The sequence below is a fragment of the Vespa crabro genome, chromosome 13 (assembly GCF_910589235.1).
Source record: "Vespa crabro chromosome 13, iyVesCrab1.2, whole genome shotgun sequence".
In the NCBI taxonomy this organism is placed as follows: Eukaryota; Metazoa; Arthropoda; class Insecta; order Hymenoptera; family Vespidae; genus Vespa; species Vespa crabro.
The window spans coordinates 2,295,203-2,307,601 of NC_060967.1; the positions used below are offsets into that span (position 1 = coordinate 2,295,203).

Genomic DNA, 12,399 nt, shown 5'->3' on the forward strand with positions numbered 1-12,399 from the left:
TTGTTAAAATTTAAAAACGTTGCATTATTATGTATAGAAATTTTCTTTATCGTTATTGTTGTGTCCTACAAAAGAGTCTAACCTATTTAAAAAACACATTTAAAAAGTGAATTTTAATTTAGTACACCCGAAGCAAAGATCGAGTACACAACTCGTAAACGATAACATGATAACCGAGTGTGATACGTCTTTACAGTATTATTATTATAATATTAACATTTATAAAATGTAGAAATATTCAAAAGTTGAGAAATAAAAATATCATAAATAAAATGTTGCTATTAATTTCAAGTTTTATTAAAATTCATTTTTTATTGAAATTCAAATATTCATCGAAATTCGTTTCCTTTTTTTTTTTTTTTTTCATACTCGTACAAATTCATAAAAAAATATTGCATCATGCAAGTAAATTTATACAAAGGGAACTTATAGATAAAAAAAACATCTGTGCAAAGTTTGATTAAAATTTGTACAATTAAATAAATGAAAATTATGTTTATCATAAAATGTAAATGAATAATTGTAATATGATAAATTTTTTATAAAAAAATGCTCAACATAATATCGAATTAAGACGTCGATATGATTATCTCTTTGATGATAATGGTGCAATAGCTTGTTATTACATTCCAGAGAAATTAATTAGAAGCACGTGAACGAATGATAACAGCGCGGGAATAAAAACGAATTCCGCGCCAATCTTCGTATCCCGGGAGACGAGATACCACGTGATCCGAAGTTAGCCGAACAGAAAGCCGACGAACCAAGGTTATAAATAGCGGGCGCCAGCATGCGGGGAGCCTCTTTTACTGCCTATACGTTCACTCGGTGCATTCGCCCGTCGGACCATTACGTCGTGTGCTGTGCTTCTGTCGAGTTCGTTCGCGCTTTTAAGGAAGGCATAGGAGAAACAGAGAGATAGAGAGAGAAAGAGAAAGAGAAAGAAAGAAAGATAGATAGACAGAAAAAGAGACATAGTCGGCGTGTGTTAAACGATACCGTACGTGCACGTTACTCTATTTAATCTCATTCCACGAATATAACAAATTAAGACTGGTACAGATACGACGACTACGAAAGACGAAAGAGAATCGAGAACGGACGGCCTTAAAACGCGTGCCGAGAAACCATTAGGGCTACGAAGTAAGGAGAAAAAGAGAAAGAGAGAGAGACGAATAGATAACCACAGAAAGAGATCGAAATATAGAAGAAATCTCTAGAGCAAACGAGAGCGAGAGAGAGAGAGAGAGAAGAAGAAGAAGAAGAAGAAGACAACGAAAAGAGACGATTAAAGTAACGGCAAAGACGACGTCGAGAAAAAGAAAAATGCCGGAAACCGCGTACCACATGAATGGATACGCGAACGGGCACACACCGCCCGAACTTCAGCAGGATACCAGTTTCCTATTCACTTCCGAGTCTGTTGGCGAGGGACATCCAGGTAAACGTGAAACAAAATAACATTTATTAGATCTAATGTTAAGTATACGTTTATTCATTAGAGATGAAATAAAATATAAATATTCTCATGTATTATTCCCTTTTCTATGTCTCGTTACACATTCATCCCCTTGAGAGAGAGAGAGAGAGAGAGAGGTACTCAATTCTAGTCGCGTGTATGCCGCCATGAAAGTTTTTGGTAATCGAGAAGTGTACACGATATGAAAACCCGCGTGCGCACGCTTCGAACTTTTCTACATCTTCTTCTTCTTCTTCTTCTTCTTCTTCTTTCGTTTTATATTTCTACCTCTTTCCTCATTTTCCCTTCCCCCTTTCTCCTTCTTTACTTCGATTGTTAAGTAACGATAGTCTATTACGTACTTTTTGGCTTTGCTTACAATGTCCTCGAATATGTATTAAAATGAATTTCGAGGTTAACCGAGCACGTTGTGTTCGATATTACAATTCATAACGTGAAAATAAATAGCGGCAATATCTGTTATCATTCAAATTTTAATCAATATGTATTATTAAAATTTAATTCTATAGAAATTTCTATCGAAATTTGTAATTTTTTCATGAAGAGAAACGTATTATTTTATGATTTTTTTTGTTTTTCTATGTTGTATTCACTTTCCTATATCTCCGTTTCTCTCTTTCACTGAACAAAGGCAACGGTTACAAGTTCGATATCAAGTAACCGGTAGAAAAAAAAAAACAACGACTGGATATTGTATTCATTATTGTTTCTCGTCTTATAAACATCGTTTCTAAAATTAAATATGTTCTCTCATCATAAATGTTATATCGATAATGTTGAAAAAGTAAATAACCTTTTATACATCAATAATTATTTTTCTAGACAAAATGTGTGATCAGATAAGCGATGCCATTCTCGATGCACATTTGAAACAAGATCCCGACGCTAAAGTTGCCTGCGGTAAGAATCCTTTTAAATTTATATTATTTTTTTTTTTTTTTTTTGTTTTAACCTCACTTGAGATATCTGCGATTAATCTCTCTTATCAATTATTATTACTTATTATTACTTTTTTTTACTTATTTATTTTTTTTTTGTTATCATCTACAGAAACAGTCACAAAAACGGGAATGATTCTTCTTTGCGGCGAAATAACATCCAAAGCTGTGGTAGATTACCAAAAAATTGTTCGTGAGACCGTAAACCATATTGGTTATGATGACTCCTCAAAAGGTAAAAGAGTTTTTTTTATAGAAATAAATTAATAAAGCACTTCCTTTGATATTCTTATTAAATCTATTTTTATAGTTTTATAATACTTCTATTTCTGAAATATTCGCTATACCGATATATACTAGCATAAAAGAGAAATTAGCTGACATATCATATATGCATGGCCACCCATGATTAAATTTGACTTCAATTGCCCCCAATTCATTTTCTTCATAGTTAAATTTATGAATACATGATCGAATCATGGCACGATAGCTACAAGCACCAAACATCAAAATGCAGATTACATTATTTTTAAGATTTTTAATTTATATAAATGGTATATATGCAATATTTAAGATATGCTTTACGTCACGTATGTCATTAATAAGATGTTGGACTTGAAAGATTTCCATGACTCGATCGTTAAGGTATATAATATTGCATTCATTATCATGCGGAAGAATGTAAACGCGATTGCATAAGAATATGTAACGTAAGCGTATCATGGTCGTGGCAGGATTCGATTGGCGTACGTTGAACCTTTTGGTGGCACTAGAACAACAATCTCCAAATATTGCTGATGGTGTTCATGTGGACAGGGAAGAGATGGACTTGGGTGCAGGTGATCAGGTATATAATCGATTCTCAGCCCGTGCCACAGAGCAGCCAAATAATTTAATATCGACGATCTTCCCTGTTCTTACTTCAAATTCTTTTTTTCCCTTATAAAAATATCTACAGGTTAATACATATATCTGCAATATGTGTTATGCATTTCAATTAGAGTGACCTGAACTGCCTTGGGATAATATATTCATATATTTTCGTAAAATTTGTCATAATCATTGCATTGGTAATATTTTTTATCTACCAATTGTATATTCCGAATAATTAAGCTCATATCATTTCCATAATTCAAAGTATAGAAATTATCTATATAATTTATATATATGTATATATATATATATATATAGGAGATTTTTAAGTAGATCTTAATAATTAAGATATCTATCGGTATATATCATTAACATTGAAGCTGAATTTGAAATGTTAACATTATTTAATATACATTAAATTATATACCAATTAATTTAGAAGACACATAATTAAACATAATCATTTTAATTTAGGAAACATGTGCTGTGTATTTAAATATTATGTCGGATGACAGGATCTTGAACAAAATATCAACATAAGTTGATAATGTTGTTATTATATGGAAATGGTGATCATTTTTATCTCATACTCATCATTTCTACAGGTTTTGACTACAAGCTGTGCAGTGTTCTTTTGGCTCTCGATGCTCAGTCACCAAATATAGCCGCGGGCGTTCATGAAAATCGTAGCGATGAGGAAGTAGGAGCAGGAGACCAGGTCAATTAGCGCTCTTTCGTTTATTTGAGCTATTCTGTTCTCCTCTCTGTTATATCTAATACATAAATTATTTCTTCTCTTCTTTTCTCTATATTCTCTATATTCTCTATATTCTCTTTTTTCTATTAACAATCTATGTAACTAGTATAGTAGTAAATGTAAAATAATGTGTTTAATATTTATTTCTGTGCTTTTTAAATGTGTTTGGATATCTTTTAATTTTGGAACTGTTTATTTGTTAAATTTTATGCTTGAAAGACAATGTCTTTTGTAATTTCTTTGCTATGCTTTTTATGCAGTGTTTAAAAAATTATAGTGTTGATTCATTTAGTCGATGTATCTTTCTGTTTTATTTATAATGCAGTAGATTTCTCAAATTATATGTTCTTCTTTAATTCTTTATTGATAAGAACATAAAATATTGCTATTAAATTTCATAATTCATTTCTTATGCCTACAATGATACACCTGTACACTTTTCAATGGCAATTGCTGATTTATAGATATTATATGCCGTACATACATATGCAAAATATCACCATACATCATTTACATATTATTCTTTACATTTTCTTTTTGTTTTTTTTTTTTTTTTTCATGGTATTATTCTACATTTTTGATACTATCATTTATAAATATTTACAAAATCCCAAATTATAATTGCTATATATTACACTGCTCTGTGTAGCACCTTTTATTTTGCATGTAAAATATAACTGCATTTTATTCTATTAATTTATAGCTATAAATATTAACATTATATGAGTTTGAAAATACTTTATCTTCTATTTATACATACTCTTACTATCTAATTAAAAATCCATATTGTAAAGTAAAATGTATTTAACTCTTTATGTTATAAATTAGTAAAAAGAATTTGTAGCTGAATACTGCTAAATATGTTTTACGTAATTTATTAGTTGCTTTTAAATCAATAGTTCATAAATTTAAATTGTATTAATCGAAATTTTTCTGTCAGGGCCTGATGTTTGGTTATGCAACAGATGAAACTGATGAATGTATGCCATTAACAGTTGTATTAGCACATAAATTAAATCAAAAGATAGCAGAGTTAAGACGAAGCGGTGAATTATGGTGGGCAAGACCAGATTCAAAAACACAGGTTTGTTTTTCTTTTCCATATATATTTTATAATAATTTTAATATTAAAAAGGATTGTTCAATGATGTTTTTTTTTGTATTTGCTACTCTTGAGTGCCATGATGTTAACACTTTACTGAGAATAATCTTATAAAATGTATTATTTAATATACCACAAATTGATGGGTGTGTCACAATATTACATAAAAATTATAAATTTATATATATGTAAATATGACTGGTTTGTTTTATTAAGGTTACATGCGAATATATCATGGATCATGGAGCTTGCGTACCTATAAGAGTTCACACAGTTGTTGTGTCTTTGCAACATAGTGAAAAAATTGGCTTGGACGAATTACGTAAAGCTGTTATGGACAAAGTTATCAAAGAAGTAATTCCAGCGAGGTATCTTGATGATAGAACAGTTTTCCACGTTAATCCTTGTGGACTTTTTATCATTGGTGGACCACAGGTAAGATTTATTTTTCAAAAATATAAAGAACAGAATAATTATTGTAAATTATTTTGTTACAGAGCGATGCTGGTCTTACTGGTCGTAAAATTATTGTAGACACTTATGGTGGTTGGGGGGCTCATGGTGGTGGTGCATTTTCTGGAAAAGATTTTACAAAAGTTGATAGATCAGCTGCATATGCTGCAAGATGGGTCGCTAAGTCTCTTGTAAAAGCAGGTCTTTGCAGACGCTGTCTAGTACAGGTACAATAATTATATACAATTGATTTAATAAAATATACAAATAATTTAACAAATTTCTTAAAACAATGTATATCTTAGGTTTCCTATGCCATTGGTGTTGCCGAGCCCCTTTCTATTACAGTCTTTGATTATGGTACATCAAAGTTATCACAAAATGAATTGTTGGATATAGTTAATAAAAATTTTGATTTACGACCAGGAAAAATTGTTAAGTAAGTACTAATATTCTTATTTCAAGATACTTGAAATAAAAATACCATGACAGAATTTCTAATCTATTCTAATTTTATGTATATATATATATATGTATATAAAGTCTTACTGTGACGGTATCGAATAACGTATCTACCCACAATTAATATATAATAATATGCCTATATTAATATATAATAATATACCTATATTAATATATAATAATATATTAATATTACATTGATTTCGCAATAGATACATGAAGCCGGAAAAAAAAGATATTATTCGTTAGAAAGAAAATTTCCAAAGTAGATTATCCTATATATGTAGTACATAATATAATTTACATTTTTTACAGGGAGTTGAATCTTCGTAATCCTATTTATCAACAGACCAGTACGTACGGTCATTTTGGGCGTGATGGGTTTACATGGGAACAACCAAAAACTTTAAACCTCGATTGATGAGAGGATGCATGTTAAATCATTAGACGTTTCTCGTTTAGAACGTCTTATTAATTATTTGTCCTCTCTTTCCTTCTCCCCCAACCTCTTTCTCTCTCTCTCTCTCTCTCTCTCTCTCTCTCTCTCTCACTCTCACTCACTCTGTCTCTGTCTTTCTTTCTCTCTCCTATTTCCATAAGTAATCTTTTATCTCGTCAAAGTTAATTCGAGATTTTCAGATCTCTCCGCACTACATCCGCCGCTTATCTATTGGTTCCTTTTGTTAAATTCAATAGTATAAAACGGGGAAACAGTGGTGTCTATATTAATTATGATAAACCACGCCGTGGAATATGTTGTGTCTATATGACAGACATAGTACAAATTTTGTGCATAATTCGACACGCTGGCGTGAACAGTCCTTTCTCTTCCTTTTTATTCCTCTTGAATCTAATAGCGAACGTTAATGTCGTAAGATTTGACGGGAACTAGTTTTAGTATATATAATAAAGTAAAAGGAAATAAAAAGAAAAAAAAAAAAAAAGAAAAAGAAAGAAAATGAAAAATATGAAGAAAACTGAGAACTGAGTATTTAACAACAAAAAAGAAAAAAAAAAGAAAAAATAGGAGTTTTTATTCTCTCAATAATTAATTGGATGCAGTCATGCTTAGATTAGGTATGAGTTGTTCATATAATTTTCATATGTATTGGCTATGACATATGTATCTTATGATTTTTATGTAGCATCATGTAGATAGAATCACATTAGCAAATAGTTTTCAAATAATCTGATTTTTATTAAAAAAGATAATGGTCTCATAATCGTTCTCTCAATCAATAATCAGAATTTAAAATATGGAGATCCAGCACAACAGAGATTGTGTGACGGAGCTCGATAGCGTGAAAAATTTTATTGAATTTTTAGTATATGTGAGTGATATCGTGATTTTAAGCAATGACAGAAATATGTAAAAAAAAAAGAAATATAAAATGAATTGAAGAAACTTTGCTGTTTCATTGATATATTGATCGACTATATATCGATATTGGCAATGTAAAAATGCACAAGAATGATCATAATATACATGAATTATAATAAAATAATTTTTTTAATAAACGGTCAAACTTTCCTTCCGCTTTTGTTCTTCCTTTTTTCTTCTTTTTTTTTTCTTGTTCTTTTTTTCTCTTTCTTCTTTTTTTTTTCTATCCTTTTTCTCCTAATAATTTCATGTCATTTGATTAAATTTATCATGGTCTATTATAATGACATAGCGGCATTAGAATGAAATATATTTATCTATTCAATATATAGTGTTTTCATAGTGCAATATATGTGAAAATACTATAAATATAGTTAGGCTACTTTGTACGATATTTTAATAGTAATGAAAATACTGAGCTCTGTCGCACTTTACGATATATGAACAATCGTAGCGAGCATTTAGAATTATATTTACCTATGTACATTGCGCAACGATTCTATATTCTTTATTAACTGCCGTGTAAAGTAATAGTGTTGCGGTGTACTTAATAACTTTTGTATTAGGATCATTTGAAAAGTTCGCAGCTTTTTCGTTCTCTTTTCTTTCTTTTTCTTAAATGCATTAATTTAGTTGTTAAAGTGAAAAAAGAAGAAATAAGCCTTGAATTTTTCAAATTGCCCTCGTATGAACGTCTATTGTTTGCTTGTGCTAACATTTTTTTTTCTTTTTGTTAAACAAAATTTCGAATGATTATAATAATGTATATTAAATGAATGATACTAGCAAGAAATACCGTTGTATCCCAATGATCATAACTTTATGTACTTTTATGAAAAGTTGAACACAGCATTTGAATCACAATGAAGTTTTAACATTTATAGTTCACTCATGCCTTCAAATATACCACTTTAATAGAAGGATGATGTGTTACGAATAGAAATTATAAATATGCAATATAAAGTAGAGAAAAAAATGTTTCAGTAATGTTTCCTATGCCATCGAACTATTAATAATATTACACCATATTAAAAGGTATATATACCATATATCATATATATATAAAGGTATATATATATATGAAATGTTAAATTTGCAAACACAATAACTAAAAAAAGAAAATATTTCACAGGTAGATGATTATGTCATTATAGAATGGTATATAAGTTTTACATTTTATAAAGTTAATAATGTTGCTATGAGTTTCAGTAAAAAAAAAAAAAAAAAAAAAAAAAATAAAAAAAAAAAAAAAAATGTGTCTGTCAAACTTTTAGCAAGTAAAAATAATTATGATCGTGTACATAAACTTCATTTTGTATTTAATAATAAAGTTATTAAGAATTAGTCAATTGGGATATGTATATGTATATCGAACATCATATAATCTATAAAACTTATATGAAAGATAGTTATATTAGATGAAAAAACATTTACCATCAATATATTGTATATTTATAGGTATATATACATAGAATATATATTTAATCGTGTACATAGTACATAAGGTCTTTATTAATATACACTAAAAGGACCAATCTATTTTTCTTTTCAAAATGTGTCTACTTAAAAAAATATTTTAACCTGTCTTTATAATTGGAAAAAAAAGAAAACTTTTTATTTTGCTTAATTTTAAACGATAAATAATACGTTAAATGTAAATAACATTATTTGAAGTCGCTACATAATTTTGTACAAAAAATGTAGATAGTGTAGCGCAGTGGTCTTTTTTTTCTTCTTTTTTTTTTTTTTTTTTATACATTTATTTAAAGAGTCAACGAAAGAATAAACAAAAACAATTTTCAAATATGGGCTAGTTGAATAAGAATCAAAAAAAGGTAAAATACCTTTTAACGATATCCAGTTTCTATGGGTCAGTTGTATGTTAATATATAAAAAATTACAATAATTTATAATTTAAAAATGAATAACATTCGACGTATATATTATAATAAACGGTCATTGTCAACCATGATTTTCATTTGTAATTATAAAAGTACGAGAGTATACTCTCTTCATTTTATAAAAAATTTACAACTAGACCCAAAGAAGTAAAATTCTTATTTCTTCAGCTGGAAGTAAAACGTAATTTTATTCGTTGAATATTAATTCGTTAAATCTTTTTAGGTGCATGAATGCGACTGTGCCTTAAAAGTGAACTTTTATCTGTAAAAGATTTGTCACATTCAACACACTTATATGTTCTACCTGTATGCGTAACTAAATGCCTGCTAAGTCCTGACGCATGACAAAATGCTTTAGGACATAGTTGACAATGATGGAGTTGTATATCATTTGGATCTAATTTTTGATGTCGACGCATGTGTACCTTTAGTGCTTCACGTTGCGTAAAACTTTTGTCACAATGTTGACACTGGAATGGTTTTTGTCCAGAATGAGTCATTAAATGACGTAATAATATTTCTTTCTGTGCAAATGCACGATGACATATATTACAACCAAATGGTTTTTCACCTAGAAATAATAATAAAAAAAAGAAAAAATATATAGTTTACAATAAATTCATTAGACTTTTCTTTTTATTATTCAGAAAAACAATAGATATCTTATATTAAAACTAACCAGTGTGTGTACGTTCGTGCCTTATTAATGCTGATCTTGTAGGGAACCATTTTTCACATGCTTGGCACGTATATCCTCTTTGAGTAGAATGAACCGATTGATGACTTTTTAACATAATTCTTCTAGTAAATGCTTTTGGACACTTATCACATTGAAATACTTTTAATTCTGTACTTGCATCAACTATATGGAAAAAAAATCATATATTAAATTTTTCTATATATATATATATATATATATAAATTATTCAATAATTTCAGTAGAGCTTTGTAATATATGTACCTATTGTGTCACCCATTGGTTGTAATTTCAATGATTCTCCTTGACCAGAACTATTACTAGTCAACTCCATCATGTAAACATTTTTATGATCTGCATTTGCAATAGCTCTTTGTACTTCTTCAGCTTCATCTTCAGATTCTTGTTCTTGTTTAATTCTTGTTGTACGTATCGTACATCGGGCTTTTGCTGTTCTTTCTTCAGCTGGTACTAATGTAATACTTTCTGGATCTTCAGACATAGGTTCTTCCATTTCTGGATTTTCTGAATTCATACCTAAAAATTAGAAACAAAAAAAAATCGATTATACTTGATATATTGAAATTATCTAGCTAATAATTTTCAATGTTAATTATTACACACCTAAAATATATCCACCAACTAATTCTTCTTCCGTAACTTCTATAGGATCTCCATCAGCTTGACCTCCGGTTCCTTTAGTTGACACTAAATCAGCTAATAATTGTTTAACTTGTTTAGATTTCCCACTACCAGACGCTTCCTTCAATTCATCCGTATTATTCTCTTGATTGTCCGTTTCTTCATCTTGACCAGTTAACTGACGTATTAATTTCATGTGTTTCCTAAGCTTAACATCAGCGGCTTCGCATTTTTTTTTAAATTGGTAAGATTTTTCCAATTGGTACTTGCATGGATGACAAATTTTATTTGGTAGACCATCTTCCTCATAAACCTAAATGGCATATATCATTTTTTTAATTCTTCTATTACATACAATAATACATTATATTTACAGTAATTATATTCTTATGGTATATATAATAAATTCAAAATACATGAAAACAAAGTATAGTTCTTTTTTTGTTTTTATTTATCTAAATGTAATCAGTTTAAAATAATCTAAACTGACGTTTCAATGTATTAAGTTTATCATTGGAAAAAAAAAATCTTAAAGGGATAAAAAAAAATATTCAAATAGATCTATTTGAATAAAAGTATTATGAAAAATTATATAACCAATAGGAATATTTTTACATCGAACACCAACGTTTCTGTTACACACTCATTGTCATGCTTTCGAACGTTATTGTCGGCTCTATATTATAATCGAATTGAATAGAGGTAAATGTTGACGATTGAACGTTACAGATTTCTATAAATCCGAAAGGTAAAACGTCTTATTACATCTCGCAGAGAAGTGCGCTCTCTCGTTCTAGATCCCTGTAAACGAAGGAACAAGATATCTCGAGTACGAAGTCGATAACTCGGTAAAGCTGGTAGTTCTTAAAGGCGTATGTACGTCGACACATACAGAGAGCTGCGACGCGCCTATGAATTACAGACGTGGATTGGAGAAGAAAAGAGAAGATATGAAATTGTAAAAGAAAGAGAAAGAGAAAGAGAGAGAGAGAGAGAGAGAGAGAGAGAGAAAGAGAGGGAGGAGATAGATATAGAATAGAAATAATCAAGCGAAAAGATAAAATAGATTCCTATTTTTCGTAAAATAATTTCGTACGTAAAACGTTTCGTGAATAATGTAAAGGGGAAAAAAAAAAAGAAAGAAAAAAGGAAAAAAGAAAAACCTAAACGTCATCGATTTTGTTTGTTATTCTATCGCGCGCCAATAAATGGACGCTACTCACTTCCAAATTGACGCATGCCATGATTCTAAGAGGCAACGGTATGGTCTCGTCGTCGAAAATCGGCACCATCTCTTCTTCCTTTGCCAAGCACAGTCGGCACAACTCGTTCACGTGAATAATTACGTTGCTAGGGCCATCGCCCTTTTTTCTACTATACGTTTTCATTATTTCCAATGAGATTTAACTTTATGAAAGCTTCTCAGATGTCGGCGTCGCTTAGGAAGCGTACTTTTCCCGGAAAATAAGAGGAGCTATCAAAAAGACTCAGTCACTCACAACGGGATCTATAATGGCTGCGGCGTCGAGAAGCTTTCTCGACCAATGGGCGTTTCGATAGCGCTGCGATCGCTCGTCTTCCGACACTGTCGCCATTTCTATAACTACATTAGAAAAGGATGGTATATTGTCGTTTTTAAAAGTATGACGAAGAAATGAATAGACGTGTTAACTGGTCGAAAAGAGAGGGAGAGTCAGACGTAGGAATCCATTT

At 29.9% G+C, this 12,399-nt stretch overlaps 2 protein-coding genes across 3 annotated transcripts; one reads left to right on the top strand and one right to left on the bottom strand.

The window, feature by feature from the left end:
* The first annotated feature begins 797 nt into the window (after positions 1–797).
* On the top strand, positions 798–7,596 carry LOC124428774 (S-adenosylmethionine synthase). Of its 2 annotated transcripts, none has more exons than XM_046973262.1 (9): positions 798–1,441; positions 2,303–2,380; positions 2,531–2,653; positions 3,153–3,265; positions 4,989–5,132; positions 5,367–5,585; positions 5,648–5,830; positions 5,909–6,042; positions 6,381–7,596. In XM_046973262.1, the coding sequence occupies exons 1-9, from the start codon at positions 1,327–1,329 to the stop codon at positions 6,484–6,486; spliced, it is 1,215 nt and encodes a 404-aa protein (XP_046829218.1). In that variant the 5' UTR covers positions 798–1,326; the 3' UTR covers positions 6,487–7,596. The 2 variants fall into 2 exon arrangements, with proteins under 2 accessions (XP_046829218.1, XP_046829219.1); XM_046973263.1 differs by lacking the exon at positions 3,153–3,265 and adding an exon at positions 3,897–4,009.
* LOC124428773 (zinc finger protein 543-like) lies at positions 6,572–12,223 on the bottom strand. The gene is made up of 5 exons (XM_046973260.1): positions 11,910–12,223; positions 10,669–10,999; positions 10,309–10,581; positions 10,027–10,209; positions 6,572–9,918 (listed from the first exon to the last, which is right to left on the bottom strand). The coding sequence occupies exons 1-5, from the start codon at positions 12,072–12,074 to the stop codon at positions 9,557–9,559; spliced, it is 1,314 nt and encodes a 437-aa protein (XP_046829216.1). The 5' UTR covers positions 12,075–12,223; the 3' UTR covers positions 6,572–9,556.
* Between the last annotated feature and the right edge of the window lie 176 nt (positions 12,224–12,399).